At 43.0% G+C, this 25,588-nt stretch overlaps 2 protein-coding genes across 4 annotated transcripts in view; both read right to left on the bottom strand.

The window, feature by feature from the left end:
- The window catches only part of TTC17 (tetratricopeptide repeat domain 17), a 55,665-nt gene extending 53,981 nt beyond the window's left edge, over positions 1–1,684 (bottom strand). For both annotated transcript variants that reach the window (XM_041459936.1, XM_041459937.1), the window contains exon 1: positions 1,439–1,684. In XM_041459936.1, the coding sequence (XP_041315870.1) occupies positions 1,439–1,654 (216 nt within the window). In that variant the 5' untranslated portion in view covers positions 1,655–1,684. The remainder of the gene's footprint in view (positions 1–1,438) is intronic.
- A 1,678-nt stretch (positions 1,685–3,362) lies between these two features.
- On the bottom strand, positions 3,363–20,605 carry API5 (apoptosis inhibitor 5). 2 transcript variants are annotated; one of them, XM_041459852.1, is made up of 14 exons: positions 20,366–20,603; positions 16,653–16,814; positions 15,767–15,860; positions 14,732–14,797; positions 14,217–14,368; positions 12,688–12,894; positions 12,045–12,149; positions 11,276–11,365; positions 10,536–10,717; positions 9,274–9,367; positions 8,710–8,766; positions 7,590–7,666; positions 7,116–7,252; positions 3,363–5,517 (listed from the first exon to the last, which is right to left on the bottom strand). In XM_041459852.1, the coding sequence occupies exons 1-14, from the start codon at positions 20,432–20,434 to the stop codon at positions 5,438–5,440; spliced, it is 1,572 nt and encodes a 523-aa protein (XP_041315786.1). In that variant the 5' UTR covers positions 20,435–20,603; the 3' UTR covers positions 3,363–5,437. The 2 variants fall into 2 exon arrangements, with proteins under 2 accessions (XP_041315786.1, XP_041315785.1); XM_041459851.1 differs by lacking the exon at positions 3,363–5,517 and adding an exon at positions 6,558–6,857 and having other exon boundaries at positions 20,366–20,605.
- Positions 20,606–25,588: the final 4,983 nt, after the last annotated feature.

Consider the following 25,588-nt stretch of genomic DNA (forward strand, 5'->3'; position numbering starts at 1 on the left):
TCACCTCACCTACAGGCTTTGAGAACTTGACAGAGGGAACATGCGAATGCCCCTGCTTACAAGGCATTTGGGACTGTAATAGAAAAGACTAAGCATAGCAATGGTGTAGTGGAAGCTTCTACCTGTACCATCAGTTAGATGACATAATGAAATGCCATTCCTTAAAATAAGTAATGAATTTAGCTAGTAAGATTTTCAAGCCTTTTTACCTAATTGGATTTTTTCCAAGCCGCAGCTGCTTTTCTTGCAATAATCAAAATCAACACCTGGCCCAAATTTTAGGTTATACACTCAGTATACACACACAGATTCCAGACCATTATCATATACTTGCACCACTTCCCCACTATGTTAAGTGGGGAAAAGTGATGAGATAGCACTGGAAGTGGTGTCATAAATTAATTTATTATTAACGAGGGTGTTAGAGTGCCTGGATCCACCCAGACAGCCGAAGTGCCCGAGAACCATAAAGACAGCAGGAATTTCCTGCAGAGAAAAGTCTGTTCCACCTGTCTGAGGACCTCAATGCATTTTGACAGGAAAACCCGACTAAGAATCCTCACAAACAGAAGCTGATAATGGACATTCACGTCTCCAATCCTTCGTACAGAGGGCAGGCCACACTGCTTGCTACAGCGACCAACTCTTCCACTCCAGAGGGAACCGGACAGGTCTGACACCAAAGTAAATTTCTAGTACTGCTTCCTTTACAACAAACAGGAAAGCAAGCAACTAAGAAAATGCCTAAATACGAGATACAGATCGACTCTTTCAAGCCGCTTAGTGAACATGAGGCAGAGCGCACTAAAATAAGACATTTTGACTAAACCCACATGGCGTGCCTGTGCTCCTGCACCGAGCACACACGCCACCGCTTCTCTTTGCTACTTCCAGCAGGAAGGAAAAGCGGCCGGGTCGGCTGCGGCTGGATGTGAAAAATCGCAAACTCACTGACATCTCCTCCCCGATGCGAGGAGCCCGGGGCCGGCCCCGCTCGGGTCCCGGCTGCGAGCCGGGGCCGCGGCGCCGCTGCTTTCGCCACCAAAGCGGGACCCGGCCTCGTGCCGGAGGCTCCCCGGGAACGGCCCCTAGGCAGGAACCGCCGCTGCTCCGAACAGAGTTCCAGCCGAAATCCGTCCTCGGCTCTCCCCGACCCACCGACCGCCCCTCCTCGTTGCCTCGCCCCGGGGCTCCGGCGGATTCAAGCCACGTCTCACAAGCGACGCCAGCTCGCTGCGGGAGACCCCCGTGCCGGGGCCGCGACCGGCACCGGCGGCTGCGGGAACAGGCAGGGCTTCGCTCCGGGCCGAGCAGCCCCGTGCCCCGCGCCGCACAGCTCGGGGCAGACCGGGGCTGTGGGTGAGTGACGGCGCGGACAGGGGCTCTCCGTGCCTCCGCAGCCGGGTGGGCAGCGCCCCGCGTCCCTCGGGCCGCTCACCTGCTGCTGGATCTTCCCGTCCTCGGTGACCACCCAGTGGGTGGTGGCAGCAGCGGGCCGCGTCCCCGAGGCCAGCAGCGAGCACAGGCCCAGGGCCCAGCCGGAGAAGACCCATACCCGTCCCAGCCCGCCCCGCCCGGACGCTCCATTCGCCGCCATCTTCCCCAATCCCGGCCTGCTCGCACCCCCCGGAAGCGGAACGGCCGCCGCCGCCATTTTGGGAGCGGGCGGTGCCGCGCTCTCGGCCCGGTGCGGCCGCGGGGCGGGGCGGGGCGGGGCGGGGGCGGGCCGGGGTCGGTGCCCGAGGCGGCGCCGGGAGCCCGCGGGCCGAGCGCTCTCGGTCCCGGAGCGGCCCCGGGCTGAGGGGCGGCACAGCAGCGGGGGCGCGGCCCTAGAGCACCGCTACAGCACCGCGCACCGACTGCCCCGCGCGGGGAGCCGGGTCCGGCCAACGGCGCCTTCCCGCAGCCCTGGCAGCCGCCGGTAACGGCCGAGCTGCTGTCCCGAGCACAAGGCCGGCGTTAAATGCCAACAAGCGCCGTGTGGCGACACGCTGAACACTTCAGTTTAAAAGAGGTGATTTTTATTCGGGGCGCTGGAACATTCACCAGGACGGGTCGAGGGAACGACTTTGTGCCCCGCGCAAAGCAAGCGACGCACAAGCGGTGCAGCCATGCACACACAGCTAACGCCAGCCTTCCCAGGAGCTGCGTGAAGAGAGCTCTGAAGGCCACATCCCTTCTAATGCTTTTCAGTTACACAGCAAAACCTGAACTTTTCCTGTTCCAGTTGACAGTAAATACCAATCCAGCAGAGGGAACCTGTTTCCCTAATACCGAGAGAAATCTAAAAGCTGCCACGTTCAAATGTTCTGTTTGATCTTCCTGCAGTCCAGCTTCTTGGGAACATCAAACTTCCCAGTGCCTATTAAACAGCAACATTTGTTTGCACCTCAAACTCATTAAGTAGAAACAAGAACAAGTTTCCAAAATGGTGTGTCAGTGGTTCAACAGATTTGGTGTCTATCAGCCTAGAGAAAATACTGCATAAGTATGATAGTTCCTTACTGCTGCCAGAGTTTTCAAATCAGGTGTATTAGATTCCACAAAAAATCCTAGGCTGCCCTTCCAAGTGACTCTTGCTCTATTATAAGTGTCAGGAAAATCCACAAACGGCAGAGGTTTTTGTCCAAAAAGGAGACAGGAGTCCTGCAGCTTTATTCCAGTAAAAGGAGGGAGTCCACTGAGGCACAGAACCATGGGTTTTTCTCTCTAGGGGTTTTGGAGGGCGCAGCCTCCTTTTATCCTAAACTGGCCGCACGTTGCCCTCTTCCTTTCCCCACTGGCTGAGGTACCAGGAAGGTACAGCCTTCCTGAACTGCCTTCCACATATTCCTCCTTTAAACCTACCATTTTACACCAAAGTTCAGAAACTCAGGGTTATGCAGACCCTGGTCTGTTTCAGGAGCCAAGCTGTCCTGGCTCTGCAACAAACCTGCTGCCCAAAGTTAGGAGAGACATTGGGACCCATTTCAAAGACGTCAACACCCACACCTTCATCCATCCAATTGTTTGCAGACATTAGCTTTCCTCTCATAAGGTACTAACAAACTGTATCACACTGTCAACATAGACGAGTTTGAGGAAGACAATGACTGACTCCTTTTCACCGAATTCCCAAGATGTAAACATGCAGCTTTTACAAATATTTAAATTCCCCCTCAAAATTCTGCATTTGAAAGTTGAATTACTTTAAACTTGAAACAGTTAATGCAGTCTTATTATGATCCATCCTTAGTGGTAAACAGCTTTCTGCATCTACAGCAACTTAAGGAGTAACTGAACTACAACAAAAAGGTACCACAGAACTTCTTTTACTAAGGTGACACAATACTGCAGAGTAACTGTGAAACAATGAGCCAAACAAAATTACAAAATGAATTTATTCCAAAGCTGTAAGGGAACATTTACAATTCAACAAGATGGTAAACAGGTGTTTCCACAAGAACTCACTATGTTAAAATTAGATAGGAAACTGGGGAAAAATAATCTAACTACTTCTGAGGCCACAAGAGCTTTACACATCACCTCTGAAATACAGGAGTCACACAAAGAAAACTCACCCAAAATTCAGTGAGAAAAGAAGCTGCTAGTACCTAGTTACTAGTCTAAATACAAGCTATGTTTAGGCTTTGGGATAACATTATTAAATCCCCTCAAAATACCAATTATAGCCGCAAGTGCAAAATGTCTTTTTCTTTTTTTTTCTTCCCAATAGAAGCTTATTACATATCTAGTGCCTATTTTCAGAGTGACATTTTGACCTCACAGATTTCCTCAAAGCTTTTAGCCAAGTTTCATGGTTTTAATGCCAAATCGGAGTCTAGCAGCTGGCATGTAATGAGAAATACAGTCAGCTCACATGTCCTGGAATGTCCAAAGTTTCCTACCTACTGTTCAGAGTTAAGCAAAAACAAAACTTTGAATTTAGCATCTTCAACAATGTTTTGAACTTTGACATAATTTTGGTATTGTGGCCTTCTGACTGTAGTGATAAATATCAAAGACTGTTAATGAAAACACCTGAATCAGATATACAAGCAAATACAAATGGAACTAGGGTGGGGAGACATCACCTTCTGTGGATATCACTGGGCAAAAAAAAGGAGGATAAGAAGTATTATTCACTCTTCTAAAGACTAAGTTATTTTACATCAACATGCTCCGGAACACTTAATTAAAATTATTTTCCTGTTTTGACTTCTTTTTACTATATACTAATTCCTTTACAATGCTGAATGACCTGAGAAGTTAAAATTTTGAGTGGTGAGAATTAAAAAAAAAAAAAAAAGCATTGTGCTCTTACATTGTATTTTCTGGATGCACACCAGTAAATAAAAATCTCAAGTTGCTATGGAAAAAAATAGCATGGAATTGTTAACTTTTCCACCTGAATTGAACTACATAGCTGGAATTTTCCAATATTACCCAAAATACAGTTTTATTTATATATTTTTAAATGCAACTATTGGTTAAAAAAAAGAACCAAAACACACACACACAAAAATCACAAAACAAGAAAAACCAACCAACCAGTCCACCCTCCAGTGCCAACTAATCCAGAAATCTGCATAAAACAGAAAAGAGCCAGAAGCACCTGTGGTCCAGCTCCAGTCTCTGAAGCTTAATCACTGCATCAGTCTTTACCCATTCCTGAAATAATTCATCATTTATTGTTTTGGTTTTTTATGCTATTCATTTACTGAGATTTCACGGCATAACTATATGCACATATTCATATTAAACATTAAAAATTAATTTTCAAAACATCACTTTTGTATTATTATGCACGGAGAAGAGCAAGATGTGCAAATCAAAAAACGCCACACTCTCCACATCTCTAAGAAAGTAGACTGCTTCATGCTACAAGCAGAACAGATTTCCAGCCATGTTGCAAACTTTAAAAAAACAGCATGTATTTCATTCAATTCAGTTAAAGAAAGTAAATCAAAGCAAATTTAACAATGGTACTCTTCTCCACATATTGCAAAATATGGTTACAGATGAGGAAAGGATTATTTCAGCTGCTAAGCTTATCTAACACATATCTGTTGTCATGCCTTTCCTGTCCATTACTTAATACATAAACTCAATTATATATTTCAGTTATGCAGTAGCTGACTTTTAGGTTAATATACAAACTGTCAAGATGCAGCTTTTGATGAAACATCTATGCTCTTTTCCAATTTTGAATCTTGAAGACACTTCAAAAGTAAGAACCCAAAACTGCTGACTGTAAGCATCCAAAAATACAGTTGTAGTTTCACTATGGACAAGTCGTAGTCCGTTAGAAAAGTAGATCATACATACAAAGGTATAAAGAACATTTAAGTCAGTCTCAATGGAAGGCAGTCCTTGAAGAAAACAATGCTCCAAGCAAACTTGCTGAGTAGCACTTTCACTTTAGCCCTTCAGGGGCATGGAAGATTTAGCAGTCTTCTTAGTAGATTCTTCCTCTGCTGCGATTGCCACGTCCTCCCCAGCCTCGTCCTCGTCCACCCCGGAAACCACCTCTTTGCTCTGAAATAAAGAGTTGAAACTTTTCAGGCAAGTTTTATGCTCTATACAGATCCAAACTGAATAGCAGGATCTGGAGGTACTGAAGGGTAACTTCAGTCTCTGAGGCTATGCCTCCTTATGGACCATGAGATTGCTGAATTATTTTCTGATGGAAAATGGACCCCACTAATTTTAAAAGGAGGTCAGGAGAATGAGCCCCTCCAAATTAAGTGCAGCCTTTCTGCATACTAATACTGTGATACATAACTGTCCCTGTAATTTAGCACTGTATTTGGGCCAATACATCACCACAGAATTGAAAACTGGCTGCCTAGCTCTTCCTCCTGTTCAATAACACAATATTAACCTTGAGGTGTCAGTCTGACTTGCTACTAGTGATTTTATAAAACTACGGAAAACCAGAACTTTGTCTTTCTATCTGTCCTTTCCTACTTAACATTAAGTTACCACCAGTATATTCTTTTTTTCTGGGGCTGATATCGTCATTCAGTTACAAATCCTAGCTGAAGATGGATACCACACAAACTATTTGCATACTGTAGAAAGTTTTTCCTTTCTCTTTGTTATGAATATATCTGATCACAGCAAAAAAATCCCCAACAACACAAACCCTAATAAGTTTATATAGTTTCTTTGATTTGTTTGAAGGTGTACCAAACCCTCATTTCCCTTTCATAATTTCTCTTAATGTATAGTCTTAAAATACAGTTTATGTTAATCTACAGAGAGAACTGCATGCTGGTTTTGAAGGCTATAAAAATCAGAAGCTGACTAATGAGGAGAAAGCATCTCACTAACAGGAAACAGTAGCAAGCAATAAAACATTTCTGGTTGAATTTAGACCTGCAGGATTACAAGCTTATCTTAAAAGACACAGGTGCGTCACCTGAAGTCTAGAATAAGAAATTTGTACATGGTGTTATCTCTTCTCTTTGCTTTATATATATCTGCCAAAGCTTTATTCTAGTTTTTCAACCCGTGGGTGTGGGTGACAATTTGTCATAGCAGACTCTTTACTTGCCAGAGGTAGAACCAATGGGCCTACAGGAAAGACAGGAATGGGCTGCTGCCACTGCTGGTCCTACTCATTCAGTCTGCAACTGCTCTTGTGCTTCACCCAAAAATATGACTCGCAGAAAGGCAGATTCCGTGTGACTGGCAGCACGAGGATATAACTGTGTGTATGCACAGTGAACTGGCAATTCCCAGAACTTTTGGAGAAGGTCTGCAACATCAGCAGTGGCTGTAATAGGAATGCAGCACAGGTCCAGTCGTATGACAGGAGGCAACCCAGCTCTGCCATTTACTGCAACTGGCCTGTTCAATGGGAAACTCGTGCACTGTGTGATGTAACAGAGAACACAACAGTTCAATTACTAACTCTAGGTATGAAAACACTACTAAAACTAACTTGCAAATGACCTAAGTCATAGGCTGGTAACATTCAAACACTGCAATACATCAACAGCTGGGAAGAGACCATCACAAACAAACATTCATGACAGTAAAACTTGATCTTCCATGAATGTGCTATTTATTGCCCCACCCCAAGACACAACTGTCACTAGACAAAAGTTTTTCCAAGCTGCCTAACTTACCATAAGAAAAACTACCCAGGTTACTGCTGTATTTTCCACTGGGAGGATTATATATTTGCCTGGCATCCCTTTTTGGTCCTGCTGAAGCTTTCTTTGGAGGTGAACTTGAGGTTGTATCTTCACTTGCTCTTTTTTGGCTGACAGAAGAAAACAAAAACATATCATTACACCCCTATGGTGACAAGTACAGTAATACTAGCTCAGCCACAAAGATTAACCACTGGAAGCCAGCAGTAGCCAATAATAATGCCCTGAATAATAGTATCTCAGAAGAGCCTCCGGTTGATTGTCTTTAGTATCCCTAAAGCAAGACTAAGAGCATCTCACCACAGCCACAGGATGGGTGTTATTTTTGATGTGAAACTTTATGCTCACATGCTGTCTGTATTGTACAGACACAGTTTGGGAGGTTAATTTTTTACTGTTTACAAAATAAACCCCACTGTCTTCTTTTACTGTATGAAGAACTCTTACCTTGCATCTGCCTTCTGTACTGGTTTCCAGGACAATGTAACTGTACTTTTGTAAGAAGGAGGAATGTGGAAGAGATCCTATGGATGCAGAATTGGACAGTTTATTCTACAGTTAAATTTATGTCAATTGCACTTCAAAATTTTAGCTACTTGCTGAGACTCCAGAATAACCACTACTTTCCAATAACTGTAAATCCTTTAGTCCCATGGCAGAGAAGGCAGCAGAATACTGCCTTACCTGGCTGCCTTCACTAGGAAATTCAAGTAGGATTTATCTCAGCAGAATAGTGTCTTACACTGACCAAATACAGAATCATAGACTAGTTTGGGTTGGAAGGGATGTTTAAATACCATCTACTTCAATGACCCTGCAATGAGCAGGGACATATTCCATTAGATCAGGATGCTCAGACCCCCATCTCATCCAGCCCTGAATGTTTCAAGGAACCTACAGAGAAAGCCAGGTTTTCTCTCCTATCTTGTGCACATCAAGCATCTTACAATGAACTACAGTGGCTCCTTCCAGATGGAAGACATCTGATATCCCTACAATGTACAAGACAGGCTTCTCAATATGGTGGGCCAAGTTTTTGGTTCATAGTTGGAAGTGAGAGTGAAGAGATGGAAAGAGGGTTACAAGAAATCAGAATGGTTTCATGGGCTCCAGATGAAAGTCTCTTTCTTGCAGCCCATCTCTTCTGAGCTTTTTGGGGAAACAGGTTCTGTACAGCAGCTTGCTTTGCCTTCCTCCTTCCTTAATATCTCCTTGCACCTCTTTGAACTATTCTGTACTCCTCACTGACACTGCAGGAAAGGGAAATGACAAGAAAATCCAGAGACCCCTAAAGAAGCAAGGTGTCTTTTTCTGGGGACAACTAGTGCTACAAGAAAGTGTATCCACACCCTATCCCAAGACAATTAGCAGCAAAAGCTAAGCTGTTGGCAGGATCAGCAAGATCCACCTCTCTTCTGAAAAAGCAAAGCAGCACCAACTCTGAGCTGGCTACCACCAACTAAAACAATACATAATTACACAAAACAACTTGGTTCAAATCTGTTCCTTTCTTCTGCATAGGTTACTCTGCCGTGGGAATTTAGTCCTTCATTATGTGAGGACTTACCTTGATTAAAACATTAATGTTATTGGTTATTTTCAAGGCAACCACTTTAATCTTGTTCTGTAAAAAAAAAAAAATAGACACCAATGAGCACCTAGTAGCTTTATGCCAACCTCATTACATGAAGCCGTAACATTAAACTCACTGCTCTTCCTAGTGAATTGCTATAGTAACAATGATAGTGAAAGGTGTGTACACTTCCAAGTTTTTATCACACCTGCTTTTAAGATTCTTGTAGTTTCACACTAACTAGTTGCTTCTAATGTTCCAGTGTAGTTCCCACTGTGTTTCATTTTGCTCAACATATGAAAATTTCCCCTTCAAAACAAAGCACAGAGCACAATTAAACCAAATACATGTGGCTGCAGCAAGCAAGCAGCTGAAATTCGAAACTAGATCTTCACTTGCAAAATGTAGCATAAGGTAACATGCACTTGCAATAATGTTAGCACTATTATTCTCTTAATCTATTTGCATACTTAAAACTGACTGCAGCCTATTAAGATGTGCCAATGGTTCTTTCCTTAGGCTCAATTAGAAAAATCCAAATTCCTGAACAATTCTTACCTCCTCTGTTTTCAAAGCTTCTCCTGTTTTTCCTTGAAGTGCCAGACGAAGCTGTCGAATATAGACCTGCAACCCTCGAGCAAAATACTGCAGCCTAAAAGATTTAAAAGCAATCCCTTAGTAAAATTTACACAGTCCTGTAGAAATAAAAGCACAAGCAAAGGAAAACTATAATCTTGTTTCTTCCCCTTTAAGAAAAATGCTCAAAGTAAGTCTTCCATCAATCTGATTTGTACTTCTTTAGCATCCAAACAGTAATTCACACTTTCATAGTCAGAGAATTATAAAGGTTAGAAGAGACCTACAGGATCAGCTAATCCAACTGTCACACCTAAACCATACCCCCAAGTGCCACATCTAGATGCCTCTTGAACACTTCCTGAGACAGTGATTCCACTACCTCTCAGGGCAACTTATTCCAGTGCCCAACCACTCTTCCAGTAAAACTTTTTTCTCTAGTATCTAATCTGACCCTTTCCTGGTACAATATAAGGCCATTTCCTCATCCTTTTAGCTGAGACATGGCAGAAGAGACCGACTCCTACCTCACTACAACCTCCAGTCAGGCAGTTGTAGAGGGCAATGAGGTCCCCCCTGAGCTTCCTTTTCTCCAGACTAAACAGCCCCTACTCCCTCAGCCACTCCTCAAGAGACCCCATCTCCACTGCCCTTCCCTGGACACACTACAGCACCTCAGTGTTCTTTTTGAAGCAATGGTCCTGAAACTGGGTATTGCATTTGAGGTGAGGCATCACCAGTGCTGAGTGCAGGGGGACAATCACTGTCCTGGTCCTGCTGGCCATGTTATTCCTGATACAGGTCTGGATGTCATTGGCCTTCTTAGCCACCTGGGCATGCTGCTGGCTCATACCCAGCTGGCTGTCAATCAACACCTCCAAGCCCCTTTCTGCTGATCAGCTCTCAAGCCACTCCAGCCCAAGGCTGCAGTGCTACATGGGGTTGTTGTGACCCAGCTGCAGGACCCAGCAATCCACCTTAGTAAATCTCATGTAGTTGTCCTCAGCCCATCAATTCAGCGTGTCCAAAACCCTCTGCAGAGCCTTCCTTTCAGCTGATCAACACTCCCACTCAACTTGCTGTTGCACACAAACTCACTGAGGATGCAGCCAATCTCCTCATTCAAGTAATTGATAAAGATGTTGAATAGGATGGGCCCCAGTACTGAGCCCCAGGGAACTCCACTAACATTTTTTAACAAACACCTTGTAACAGAACATTAACACTTGCCTCTAAATCATTACCTGATTTTGAAGTCTTTCAATTTCTCTGCATTCAGCTTGGCTGTCAGGAAGTCTGGAAGTTTGCGACCTAGCTGATGGAAGCTATACAATAAACACTCCACATAACTGAATTGCAACTTGGGCTCTTCATTGCCAGCATTTTCCCCATTTTCTGCTTCCTCCGGTGGGAGTGGCATATACTCCTGAAGAACAGAAAGGGAAACAAATGCATGAGACACATTTATGCTGAATGACTGCTCTTTCACAGTGTTTGAACTGGATGGTTTACCTGTGCTGACAATTTTAGAAGTATCCACCATCTCTATACTAATGGATGAAGTACTGAATAAAGTCCTGGTGCAGGTGGTTTACCTACACTTCTGTGACTCGACTCAGAGGACATACTATGGTGGCACAAGTACCACAGGAAGCAATAATGTACTGCACCAATGCTTCTGAAATAGTGCTGAATTTGCTTAGAATTGTCAGTGCAGATACAGTATTTAATGACATTAACACGAGTCTCTCATGACTATGAAATTTAAAAAGAAGAAACACATGAGTTTACTGGCTTAAAAACACTATTCAGGTAACAGATCTCTATCTACAAAGGCTTTAAATGGCAAAATTATGTTCAACGTTCTATCAGTGGACAGGACTATCTCTGAAATAGCCAAGAGATGAATACATAAAAATAACTTGTTTTGATGAAAACTTAATTTCGTAGTGTTTTACATGAATAAAAACTGAATTAGTCTTACCAGTAATTTATCAAACAGCTTCTTCAAATTTGATTCAAGCTTTTCCATATCACCACAAAATGAACTCATTTCAGCAAGAAGCTTCAAAACCTACACATAAGGATAGCCAGGTTTTTGTGTGTTAACTGAAAAGCTTAACATTCAACTTAAAATCAATTATCACATCACTATGGCTGGCACAGTAGAGGCCAGCTATTACAACTAAACCCCTCCCAAAACAGCAGGAAGCAATACAAGGAAGAACATGCCTAATTTGTTTTTCCTGTCTGTAAAGAGAAACACAAGTTTGTGTGTCTAATCCCAACAAGCATTAGTCAACAAGTAAACAAACTTAATCTCCCACATCTGCAGCACAGCTCACCTTCAAGCGAGAGCCACAGAGATCTAACTGAAGCCGTAGCACTGATTAATGTAAACAAAATTACAGACATTAAGCCACTCCCTTAGGAGGCTAAATTAGCCCAAACTATGCAACCATCATTTTAGTAAATGCTATGTGCTTAAAAAAAATTGAGAGTAATATAAAAATGATTACACTGATCTACTTATTCTACCTTGCTTCAAAAGCTTGGGACAGATGACACACGCTTTAAAAGGCAATGCTCAGTCATGTCTCAATAGATCAAATGTTTTTTCTAGTGCAGCTACTTTTCCTACAAGCCAAGAAATGAAAACGACTTGAGGAAAGAGCTTGTGATTTTTAAAATAGCTGTCTTTATCTAGGATGGTTATTTTTAACTATTTGGAAAAGATTTTAGCTTTGGCTTACCTCTAACTGGATATCAAGACCCTCCACTAGAGTAGTCAAAGAGCTGAGGTTTGGCAGAACATGCTCACAGAAGTAAGTAACAAATTTTGTGGAATGAACATTTTTCTGAAAAAAAACCCCACAAACAAACCATCACACATTATTCATGTTACTCTTGAGTCTGAAGGGGATAAATTTCTTCTCCCATCAACCCTCCACCCTTATAAATGCCTGCCCCACAGCTGTACCTTAAAGCTTTATAAACTTCCCTCTTTTTCCTAAGACACAGACCTCCTTGCAGGTAGCCTAAAATCAGAGGATGACCCCAACAGCAGCTGAAAAGATTGCTTGCAACGCAAGAATAGGCCCTTAAGCTCTGCAACTGCCTGGCACTAGACTTGAAATAATCAAATTCATACAAAATAATGTGAGAATCTTGTAATTCACTGTAACAGCTTAAATTTGAAAAGAGAAGAGAAAAACACAAGGTGTCTTTGTGTTTGGAGGTCTTACGGATGTTTTCCAACATTTGAATACATTAGAGGTTAAAAGTGGAGTAGTACTAATCTGTGGTCTTTCAAACATAATCATTGGGAACACCAAAGCCAAGCTCCAGCCATTAACTTTCCTCCACAGTCCCGACGCAAAGCAAATAAATACGTACTGAGAACAATGGCACTGCCTGCCGAGTGCACTGCAGGAGTCTGTCCACACAGTCTGTATCTGATGGATTGAACGTTTGTTCCAGGTCAGCCTGTTCAGCTACCAGCTCCACCAGTTGCTGCCTCCCACTGACTGTCTGTAAGCTTTTTAATCCAGACAATATTTTCATAAACAGAACAAATTCCTCGCCTGTTACATCTTCCAGAACCTTAACAAAAAAAGAAAACATATTTTTGTGGTAACAATTTGTAAACCTCCAAGTCAAACCTACTGAATTTGAAAAGGTAAAGTATGCAAATACTTAGCATTTAAATTTAGCATATAGTTTTTTATTTAAAAACACAAGTTTGAAGAAACACATGAAAACATTAAGTATAATTGAATGCACCTACAAACCAAAGCAAATGGCATCAAGCTGTGCACAAGAAACAGTTTTTTTAACTCTAAACTGAGAACAAACGCCTATCTAATAAAAAAATGCTTCAGGAAGAATAAATTTTAAACAAGTATCTACTCATTACTGGTTGTTTTAAAAGTTTTTGCATCTTTCTCAGCTTAGGGAATGCATGGAAATCTCCTAAGATTCCACAAAGACAAATGCCAAGTTCTGCACCTGGGATGAAGCAACTTCCCTGCATTGGCACATGTAGGGGACTGACTGGCTGGGGAGCTGCTCTGCCGAGAAGACTGAGGGTTCTGGGGGACAGCAGGCTAAACAAAAGTGACAGCACCATACCCTGGCTGACAAGCAGTGTTCTGGGCTAAGGACAAGAGCACAGACTAAGGGAAACAAAGGGACAGAGGACTGACAGGTCCTTGGCTGGGCCCTCATCTGACCAAATCTGGAATGCTGCACCTAGTGTTGGGCTCTCCTGCGTGAGGAGGCGCTTGATAAGCTTTAGGAAGGTAAATCAGCAAGGTGATCTGTGTCTATAGCATAGGAGCTGTGAGGAGAACATAAAGCAATCAGGCTTTTCCAGCCTAAAGGAAGAGCTGTATGTGGGTGGGGCAAACTAACTAACCTTCCAGCACTTGAGAACAAGACCTTGCCCATAGCAGCCAGGTTCTTTGATGAGGTGGATGTAGTCAGAATGAAACAATGACACAAAACTAAAACGGGAGGTTTCAACTGGATAGAGGGAAAAAAAAAAAAAAATCTCCTGAACACTGAAGCTGGCTGCCCAGAGAGTATAGGAACTCTCCATCGTTGGAGGTTTCAAACCCAACTGGAAAATGCACCAAGAAGTCTGATCAGAATTCAGCTGAGCATGATTCACTGAGCTGAACAATCTCTCAAAGACCCTTTCCAATGTGAATGATTGTGTCCAATTCTAATCAAAGTCACTCTCACAAAATTAGAAGAACCATGGTTTTAACATTACCACAAAAAATGCTGCAAACTTCGGAGTGTATCAGAATGGTTAAGTACAAGATCATGTTTGTACAACGTTCAAACAGACCTCCAAAGCAACACCAATGATAAGGGATGGTTGAGCAATACTTGAGTTTGAACTGAAATCAGACACTCACCTTCTTTGATTCAGTCAATATGAACTCCTCCACCTCCTTTGTCATCACTTCCTCTGGTAATGTTTTCAGTTTTGTAGAAAGGAACTTAATGGCTCTCTCTCTCACAATATCCTCTCCCTGAAGGATTTGACTGAATAAACCTCCCAAAGTCCCTGAATGGAGAATAAATTGGGTAACACAAATTATTTTAGAAGTTATGACCTGGACCTTTTATGCAGAAGGAAGAAGTTCCCTCTTTTAAGATTCCATGATGCATTGTAAAATAACTGCTATACTAACTTTTAAAAACCATTACAATTTTCATGTATCTCGACATAAAAATCCACACTCTTTTATTAGTCTGCATCATTCACATCCATGATTATTAAGTTCAGTACTGTTTGCAAAACCAAACTATTAGTGTGTGTCTCACTTTTGCACTGTACTAAGAAGACACAAAACTGAGTCCTGTTCTCATCTTACTACAGACTGGAAAGTATTAATAAAAGCCATGTACAGAAAAACGTGTCCTTTACCTTTAGCATCCATCTTAAATATACTGAGCAAGGCATTGTTCACCAAGTTGAATTCTGCAGAATCATCTGGAGAGAGAAAAAAAATTCATATGCACTTGAAATGGAAAGGTAAGAGCAGAAAACCAAAATGGCTACTACTACACAAGAATTCTGTCCACAGCATTTAACTATAAACAATATAACCTGTATTTTTAAAAACTATTAGACTGAGGAAGTTCAAAGCCATGATTATGGAAATTGGAAGCAAAAAAAAAAAGCTATTTGTCACTTCAGTCTCCCTACCAAAACTAAACCTTAAAACTTGATAGGACTGAAAACTTGAAGGGAAGTTATTAATCTATATATTTAGTTATTTGAATAAATAAGCTAACTTTCACTTAATATAAAATACATAGTTATTTATTTTTAAACTCTTTATATTAATCTACAGTATTTCTGTGTGGCAGCAACTATTTCTCTCTTAAACTAAATGAAGAAATGCATAAATCTCAAAAAACCCAAACCAAAATCTACCTTCTTGAGAAGACCAGAGTCTTAACCATGCAGTTTTAACACAAGTTTGAACACCTAATATTTAGTATTTTATAACTTACTGAGATTAAATGTACAGTAAATTCTCAACTTACCCCCACAATATTTATTTTGCACCAAAAATGAAACTGTATGGACCAAAATGCCCTCAGGCTTTTTCAGGTTCTAGAAACTGGATGAGAAATCCAGTAACTCTTTTTCAGAAAGCAATTTGCTGCAGTCCATAACTGGAAGGTTCCCCCCCTCACCATGCCTTTTTCTACAGATGCTTTCAGAGAACTTGAATGAAAAGAAATTGTTTTATCTAAAATAAAGATTTTTGGTTTCGATAGAATAATTAGTACTTGTTCAGCCTAACTGTACAGCAAATATAAAGCAGGAGAAAACACAAGAAGGACATGAACAGCACTGGGATAAATTATGAATCAATGAAAATGTCCTACAGAAGCAAAATTGTGTACATATTTAGATGTGCCTTGACATCAGCCAGGATGGGTCTCCTACCTGACTGCAGAAGCTGGGTCAGTATGTCTGCTACCCGAGGAAGATTATCTCCAGTGGCAAACTGAGGCAATTCCTTGATTGCTTGTCGCCGGATCTATTGAAATTGTCAATAACGTAGAGATTTTAAAAAATTTAAAATTTCAGGAATTACATAACACCCCAAATTTCCCTATTTTGACATATTTATGAAGAAAATAATATATTTTTCTTAGAGCTAGGCAGCACTGGAGAAAAATCAAATTCAAAGAGCACTTCTGTTCACAAAATCATTCATATGATCAACAAAATAAAGGCCGGAATGTGTGTTATTAAGGAGTTTTATTTGCTGACAGGAAGGACAGTTCTAGTAGTTCTACAGTTGTGCATATGGGTATCATAAACTCTAGGGTTTGTTCCCAGCACTGAAAAAAATCCTTGAATGATCTGTCCAAACCCCTTAAGAACTGATAAATGGAGATGCTTCAAAGGTACAGCTTCTACCAGCACCACAGAAGCAGCATGAAGTATCTCAAGAAGCACAACAGTCAGAATCACATCCCTGTGGTTCTCAGGTGCAAACAAGATTCTGTCTCCCAGCAATATTTATCAGAATCAATTACCACAAAGTGCCTTTTGATAGGAAACCATGTAAATGCTATTCAAATAAACTGTAAATTTCTTTCTACAGAGCTATTCCTTCGATCAGTGGTGGGAGCTAAGAAAGATAAATGAAAACTGATGCAACTTCCCAAACCATCACACAATGAAGTAAATGCAAGAATACAATTAAATTTATGTTGTCCAAAGACCAACCCCGATCTCCCAAAAGACACAGCCCATTAAAAAAAGAGAAAACAGCAAAATATAAATTCAAGGTATCAACTTGCTACAAGATTCTTATTCTTACAGAAACATCTTCATCCTCGCAGAGGTCCAACTGGGCATTGATAGCTGAGTCAGCTAGCTCAGGAAAATGCTTGAAGAACTTAGGAATAAACTGGGCTGCAAGTCTCTTCTCCTTGGCACCTCCTTTCACTCCATCCAAGATCACCTGGTAGGCATCCTTATGCTAAGAAACAAAACCAGAATACATAAATGGAAAAATCCTGGCTTATTCTCAAGACAAGGAAGGACTTTTTTCTCCCATTCTCTGAAACTATTTAAATGAACCATATTATACAAGCTTCTTACAAAGGAATATATTTTTCTCTTAGACTGATATAATCATGCCAACTTGGTAATATTTGCCTCTGTTGCCTGGCTTTTACTGCTATTGTGGCTCCTGCCTGTTGAAGTGTGTACCGCTCCAGCTGCCGACCCGAATGGTAACACCTCTTGCACACTGATTAGATTAGTGCAAGAAATTCTATGATCCCTGCCACTGAACGTGACCAGTTTTTCAAGGAGTTTCTGCCTTTTGTATGCTCATGGATTCGCTACTTCATGTCTCTGAAGTAGAGATTACTTTTCCCAGTAACTGTGCCACTGCAGTGGATCACGAGTTCTTATTAACATATACGGTGCTAAAGTATCTTTGGCATCTATTCAGGCAGCTAACTTCACCGGGAATCTCTGCTATCTATTCAGGTAGCTAAATCTGGGATGAAATACAGTGCTTGGAAGAACTGTTACATGAAACTAGACATAAAAAAATCCCAGAAACCTTCAGTTTTAAATAGAGAAATATATATTTATTTCAAATACAGGAAATAAACACTTCAACAACAGTAAAATTTTCTCTACCTGCTCCAACTAGACTCACACAGGTGCTTCTGATTCTGTGCCTGCAGTACTGAAACTTCAAATTAATTGAAGTCTTTGTTGTGGTTAGCTATGTGTTTGTGAAATAGAAGTCAGCATTATTAGGATACTACCGGAAATCAGAACCTTCTAAGATTAATTTTCCTCATGGTTGTGAAAAAGAATGCTTAAAACAGCTTATTCTACTTTGAACAGCAACCCCGACAGCACAGGACACTTTCTTTGCTTTATTTACATTACATTTCCCAGTGCCATATATCTCATCACCACTACTCCATGTGTAAGTTGTCCCATAGCAAATACAGATACTAATTTACAAAGCAGTACATTGCATTAATGCCCTCTAAAGCAGCATTTTAAAATTTAGTGCCCATGCTCCTGAAGCACTCCCTACAGCTTGTTAATAGCTGTGTTGCCAGAATCTGGAGTGGGATACAGATCTGGATGAAAAATAAGAGGTGAAAGAATCAGCTGCCTCTCAGCTAAACCACATCACCACCCAGTTCCCTCTGTAGCTGGGCCAATGCAGTGCACTCAGCAGCAAAGGCAGGAATGAGCCAGCACAAACTAGCCATGAAAACACTCATCAGTACAGACATGGGTGCATGTTACGAACAAGTTCTGTTGTACAACACATAAAACTTAACACATATGAAAAAGCATTCACGCAGCAATGGAACAGAGTAGCCTGTGTTCCCTGCATTTGTGTTCCTGTATGCTAATTACTCCTACCATGTAGGCAAAACACAGTTCAGGCAGTTTGTTTTATCTGTACCTGGCAGCATGGAATGCTCTAGAAAAATCACAGGCAATTACAGAAGCAGTGTGATCCTTCTGTTTTGTGCATTCCCTTCCCATCTGTAACAAAGGAATGTCCTAAGCTGGAGATAGTGTCCAGACCTTTGTTTTCAATTACTGTTAATTGACCAAGCATCCATTAACTTCTCTAGGTTAGTTCTTGAGTCAATTCATGCCCTGCAGTGTCCTGAGCCAAGCCTCACAATGCGTTATGAAGAAATGCTTGTCTTCCTCTTTATTTTCAGCCAGCTTCCTAATAGTTTTTTTCTAGTTCTCATCTTCATTCTTGTGACAACCCTTGTCCACTTGTGGACACCTCATACCTGAGCCCCTTTCTCAACTGAAACACTCTTTTACAAGCTCAGTGCTTCTCTTGATGCCTTGATAACTTCTGGCAGCCCCTATGCTCAATGTTTTTTTGTTTGAAACAGGGTAATCATGACATTTTGCAGAAAGAGATCATGATGTTGTTAAGAGATAATAAAGCACTAGGTGGAATAAAAATGATTAACAAGGAGCAATTATGGCTTCTCAGAATGCAGAAATAGGAGTCACCCGGCAAGTTATGAAATGACAAATTTGAAGAGGTAACTCCATCACAAAGGTTAACAAAACAATGAAATGTTTTAGCACAGAACTTTTATATGCCAAAAGCACACTCAGTTCAACAAAGCATCAGGAAAGTTCACTGTAGAACAACCTTACAAGCTATGCTTGTTACAGAGACACTTCCTCTGGCTTTGAGAACCCAAAAGCTGGAGAGGGGCAAAGCTTGCAGAGTGTTTTAGGAATCTCCATTCTACACTTACCCTCAGAGGTTCTTACACACCTACCCTGTCACAGGCTGCATTTCTTAACTACGTTGGAGTTCGCTCTACCTAAGATGGCCATTCCTTCCTCACAAAAGCTACTCACAAGAATCAAAGTGAGATGAACTGTGCACTTCTGAAGTGGCAAGGTAGCAGCATATTTTACTCTGCACTTCTCCCTGCAGTTCCCTACATTTTACTTGCACTTTGTTTTTGGCTCTGAGGTGATGTTTTTGTTGGACTGTCTGCAAGGATGCTTTGTTTCACTAGGGCATAACCTCACAAGCAAAGCGAAAGGATCTGAATTAAAACAAAAAAAACCAACTTCAACATCCCCCTGCCCCCAAACAACCACCAAAATATTTGTTTCTTAAAAGAGCTTTTTAAGTGACATTGTATAGCAGTGTTCTCGTTTAATTTAAAATCCACGGTTAGATATAGATATGGCAAAACTACTTTCCTACTTATTGACATTAGAACCAAAAGGAAAAAAAAAAGTATCTTCTGCTTTTTCAGGGGGCCATTTGGGAAAATGAGGAATTAATGCAATTCCAAAACTAGCAGTAACTAGCCATAAAATAGTCTATTGGTAATATTCCAAGTCATCCTCTTTTCTAAAATAATTCAGTAATGGTATAAACAAATGGCAGATCTTGCCAATATTTTACAAAAAAAATATTTTTCAGTCTTGAGGGTCGACCTTAGGTTCTTGCCTCAAGGAAGAAAAAACTAAAGGGCTACGAGCAGCTTTCGAACCATAACAGACCTCATCTTCCCTCAGCAAGCCTTTTAGCAAGACAGCCTGCCAGACGCCCTCCAGCCCTGCAAGTGCGCTGGATCTGCAAGTGCGGTGTCAAAGACTTCAAGGCCCGAATTCGCCAGGCCAAACTCCCCGTCCCCTTGGAAAAAAAACAGCCTGATTCTAGCTAAGAGCCCGTTAATATCCGAGACGCCGCATTTAAAGGAGGGCTGCCGACACGACGCGGATGCTGCAAAAGCGACGGGAGCTACTGCGGTCCTTGCAGATCCACGGGCGCGCTGCTCATTTCTACCCGCCCGGCGCCGCCGCCGGCCTGAGGAAACCCATCCCGAGCACAGCCCCGGGGGTTCTCCGGCTGTGCGGCGAGGCGAGCAGCCCCTCTGACGGCACTCCGGCCCGCCCGTCCGCCCCCCCTCGGCCCGGAACTCCCCGCCGCAGCGCTACGCAAGCCCGAGGCCTAGCGAGGCCTTGCAGGCCGCAGCCACACCGCACCTGGCCCGCCGTCTCCGTGGCGTCCGCCAGGATGCCGTAATTGCGGTAGAGCTCCTCCACGGTGGGCATGGCGCGGCGGGGAAGGGGAAGAGCCACCGAAACACCGAACCCGCCACTGACGACGACGCCAACGCCACCGCCGCCGCTCCAGCCGCTGCTCCCGCTCGGGCCGCGTCGTCAGCACCAGCGAGGCGCCAGTCCCGGAGCGGCCGCGCGCCGCCGCCTGCGCACCGCCCCCTGGCGGTGGGCGGTGGCACTGCAGGGCCGGGACCCGCGGGCGCCAAAGGCGGAGCGGAGGGGGGGGCGGGCCCGGGACCGGGACCGGGACCGGGACCCTGCGCTCCCGCAGTGCCCAGCCTTAGCGGCTGCTCACCGAGCCCTGCGTTATCCGCCCCGCCGCAGGCTCGGGCCGGGGCCGCGCTACGGGGTGTGTTCTTGTGCTCACAGATGCTCCATGGCCTTCGCCTGTTGCAGTTTTTTTGTTCCTCCCCTACCTCCCCCCACCCTCCCCTACCTCCCCCCGGGTCTTTCTTCACACTCCTTCTTCTCCCTCCCTTGATTGATGTGTTTCCCCGGCGCCTCGTTTCTGTATCCCATTTTGTCTGTCCTGTACAACTACGTTGGAAAATGCTCGGGAAGTGCTTGTAGCACGCTGAGCTCCTAGTACGAGACGGAGACTGCTTTCCTGTGATTTGGTGGTTTGTATCTTTTCCTGCGGAGGAAGATGCTCCTTAATTCCAGAAACTGAAGTATCTGCAACTCATGCCAATGAAGGCAGCATGTGTTCATTAGGCTTTAATTGCCAAATAGAAATTGTGGCAAAAGTTTTAAGGCTGTGGCAGTGTCATCTCCTCATATATCTATATGCTTTAGCCTCCTGCAAATTTCACAGGCATTTAAAATGAAAGAGGATTCCCCTTATGTGAATCTGAGGCTGAGCTACACAAAGCACTGGACCTTTCTTGAATATCCTTCCCAGCAGCATGAAGGATGCTGTTGGAGGTATTGGAAACTCCAGCCTGCCTCCAGAGTCCATGCTGGTAGTCCGCATGCAGCAGGGATGTACAGCAGCATCAATCATTTACCTTCTTCCATCTTTTCTCTATTCAGTGTTTTAGCCAGTGGCAGTAGTGACAGCATCAGGCACCTTTCTCCCCTTCCTTGAACTGAGACCCAATGCCTTTACCTGTCCACCGGTGGATTCACGTCATTCCTGCACACTCTGATGGGGTCTGAGAGTGTGGAAGCTTGTGGCTGCTGTCAGATCCCAGAGAGCTCTAACCACATCCTGCCCCTCGGTGTGCTTGTGGCCATCACATTTACCCAAAGTAATCTAAAAAGAATATGCTGGGTAATCTTAGTAGTGGGAACAAAATGTGACATGAGAGAAGAAATATTTTTAATATAACAGAAGAGCTGCATGCTTAGGAGAACCTCTCATTTTCCAGGGAGGGAGAGCTTCCTCAGGCAGCCTGGCGGATATTAAGAGATGTCAATCTCTTGCCCTCCAGCAGTTTCCAGGCAGCATTGCATCTGAATGCAGATTTTAAAATTCACTATAATCATCTTTATCAGCACTTCCATGGCAAACTTTTACAACTTGGCCAGAAAGGAGGAAAGATGAACATCTCATTAAACTGCCTTTTACTCTCCCCTGCTGAAGTGTTTATATAGATGGAGCTGCCTTGTTATCTCATTTTCTTGCTTTTTTTCAATCAAGAACGCTCTATCAAACTGTGATTACATTCCATAGCAAGCATGGATAAATACGTACCATTTATGCATTGTTCTATCTATGGCAGTTGTGGAGAAAAAAGAAGCAAGCATGAAAGAAAATGGTTGTGAGAGGGGCTGTGTACCTTCTGGGAAAGACTGGCTCTGCATCCTGTAGCAGAGCAGAAGGGGTGCTTCAGACACTGGAGAGTGACGGGAGCTGGACTCCAATGGACTTTGGCTGCATGGCAGGGAGATTGACTGGTAGGGGGGATGGTAAGCAACTTCAAAATACTATGATAGCATTATGTATTTTGTTGCAAGTAACTGTTTTAATCACATTTTTGTAACATCTATTATAGGCCTTGGAATTATACTTTTCTCCCTTCTGTAGCAGGGATACATTCAGCTGTTCTCATTGTCTTTCTAACAGAGAACGCACAAAATGAAAAGGGGTATTCAGAGACATTAAAAAATTGTTTTCTGTGAGGTTTGTTCTTTTTCTATCCTTTCATCCTAGAATTTTATTTCCTCAATTACTTCCTTGTTTCTTTACATCATTAATTTCATTTTTTCTCTCCTGACAACAATTTCCATTTTCTAGTCTTTAGTTTTCACCTATTTATGAAATATATTTATAACATTTTTAATAATGAACCTCTTTAAAATTAATCACCTTTAGTCTTTAGCTTTTATATGAAAGGAAAATAAATGAAGAGCTGATGCTGTTACATGTTTTGAAGAAATTATTTTTCAAAGTCAGTAACGGATCTCTTTGTTAAATTTGTGATATTTTTGAAAATGCATTTTTAGGACCTCGGAAGCTTGAAATGCACATTTGAGAATGACACACAGCTTTTTCAGACTCTGCTGTGCAAGTCTCATAGTTTCACAAAACAAGGTTAATCTGGCCATCAGTCAGGATTTTTCTCTTTTTTTTCTTCTCAATCTCTGCAAACCCAAGCATGCGGTGATAACCCTGTGGTAAATTTGATAATTAAGTGGTGTCATTATACATTTGACTCCCATTCCTGTGCACTGCCCATAAATCAAGTACTCTGGAATCACTGCAGGTTCTCCGGAGGAAACATAATTTACTTGTGAAATTAGTGAACTTTTCTGTTTTTCTCAGAGGAAAAAAATTATTATTCCTATCCCACAAGTACTCCAGTCTTTGGTGGAGGACCAGCTTCAGACAAAACCATAGATGGGGCAAGAAAAGACTTCTATTATGACAGAAGGAGAAGACATGCTTAATGAAAACTTCGCACTGGAACAGTGGTCTAATCCCATGAACCAAACCTGGAAGGTTTCTGTGAATAATAAAGTGACTGAAATAGAGTCCATTTGTTGGCTTATTCTGCATGAGCAATTTCTCCTGAATTCTTCTAATCTCACTTTTTAGAGTTGGGCTTGAGTCACTAACAGAGGTTTTACATGTGAAGGGGTACAGCAATTACCCTCCACCCATCTTAAAAATCTGTGGAGAGCTTTTCAGGAAAGAGTGATCAGATATCACCGGGTAATACAATGAGTGCATAACTATGGTTGTAGAAGTAAAGCCTTTTATTGGCGCATACTAAAGGTATCCTGCGTGGCTATAAGCACCTAGCCGCTGTCTTCAGACAAGCGCAGATTTTCCACGAACTCCTTCTAGTGCGATTGGGTTTTCTTGCAAAATTTCTCCGTGGCAAGGCAGGAATTTTTCCCGCGGGAGCGGCAATCGCTGCGGCTGCCGCAGGGACGCGCTCCCGGGCGGTGCCGGCAGGCGGCGCTCGCGCCCCGCGGAGGAGCCGCTCCCGGCCGCGGGACGGCGCCGGCCCCTGTGGCGCTGCTCCCTGCAGCGCTCGGAGCGCGCCGCGCGGTCCTCTGGAAAAAACGCCTGGTCTGTTCCAACTCGCATCTCCAAATTCAGCCGAAAAAAGAGATTAGAGAAATAGAGCCGGCTTTTTTTTTCTCTCTGTATTTTTTTTTTTCCAGGTTGCTGCCTTTGTACAGTCTGACTTGTACCCCTCTTGTTGCTTACCCTGCCACAATGTGTAGGAAATATAGAACATCCTTTTAAATGGTTTGTGAATGTGTTAGTACTGCTCCTCTCTTCTACAATCCAGAAGCTCCCACAAAGCGTGTGCCGTGCACATTAACTGCATTCAATCAGTGCTCTCGTTTGCAGACCAAAATGCTGCATGTCTTTCCTCATGGGCAAGGCTGGCTAAAGATTGAAAACCCAGCCCTCTTCAGAGGCTTTGATTGTCTTGTTTGTGTGGAGCATTCATACAGCAATATTAGAGACAAAATATCTTGAAGAGTTAGAAAATGGGACTGTGAAATATGATATTTGGCAAGAAGACTTAAAAGCAACATAGCATCCACAAATTGTTTATCTGCTCTAAGAGCATCTGTGAAAGGACAGCTGACTGGTTTATACTGAGTTTATGCTACTTGTTTTGAAAAGTTCCACAATGTGTACAATGCTGGCTAGGACAAAGTAATAGGATAATGGGTACTCCATCCTTCATTCAAAAGACATAAAGTGATTGGGATGTTACTTTTCTACAGGCTGAAGTCTGGATGTGTTGTGCCTCTTTGCTATGATGGTCATCACTGACTTGCCATGCCATGATTCCTACCTTCTGGGACATTTCAGTGTGAGTCTGTTGCTTCTGGGCTTGCTCAGAACAGGTTTCATCTCTGAATTTTGCCTCCAAGCTTTTGCATTTTCATGCTGCCTGTTCACGGTCCCCCACAACATCCTTCTCTTCAAACTGGAGAGTGATGGATTTGATGGGTGGACTGTTAGATGTATTGGGAGTTGCTTGGATGATTACCTTCAGAGTAGCGGTCAATGGCTCAGAGTCCCAATGGGCATCAGTGATGAGTGGTGTTCCTCAGGGGTCTGTATTAGGATGAGTGTTACTAATTATCTTCATTAATGACACAGAAGATGGGATCAAGAGCACCCTCAGCAGTTGACATCAAGCTGAGTGGTGCAGCTGACACACATGAAGGGCAGGATGCCATCCAAAGGGAGCTGGACAAACTTGAGATGTGGGCTCAGGGGAATATCATGAGGTTCAATAAGACCAAGTTTGCACCTAGACTGGGGCAATGCACAGTATCAATACAGGCTGGGGGATGAACAGATTGAGAGCAGCCCTGCTGAGAAGGTATTGGGGGTGCTGGGGGATAGGAAGATGGACATGACCCACCCATGTGCACTTGCAGCCCAGAAAGCCAAACGTGTGCTGGGCTGCATTCAAAGCAGCGTGGCCAGCAGAGCCAGGGAAGGGATTCTGCTGCTCTGCTCTGCTCTCCTCTGGTGAGACCTCACCTGGAACTCTGGGGTCCTCAACACAGGAAGGACATTGACTTATTGGAGTGAGTCCAGAGGAGAGTTACCAAGTTGGTCAGAATTTTGTCTCTTGTGAGGGAAGACTGAGAGAGCTGTGATTGTTCAGCATGGAAAAGAAAAGGCTTTGGGGTAAGATAATTGCAGCCTTAGAGTACTTG

The sequence above is a fragment of the Pyrgilauda ruficollis genome, unplaced genomic scaffold (genome assembly GCF_017590135.1).
Source record: "Pyrgilauda ruficollis isolate IOZ18807 unplaced genomic scaffold, ASM1759013v1 scaffold14, whole genome shotgun sequence".
NCBI classification, from domain to species: Eukaryota; Metazoa; Chordata; class Aves; order Passeriformes; family Passeridae; genus Pyrgilauda; species Pyrgilauda ruficollis.

Coding starts and splice junctions, on each gene's coding strand:
- API5 (XM_041459851.1), bottom strand. CDS start 20,434: ATGCCCACCGTGGAGGAGCTCTACCGCAATTACGGCATCCTGGCGGAC. Junction 10,718..11,275: donor AGCTGTTTGATAAATTACTG/GTAAGACTAATT, acceptor TCTGTTCTTCAG/GAGTATATGCCACTCCCACC. Junction 6,858..7,115: donor CCTGGGTAGTTTTTCTTATG/GTAAGTTAGGCA, acceptor TACATCACACAG/TGCACGAGTTTCCCATTGAA.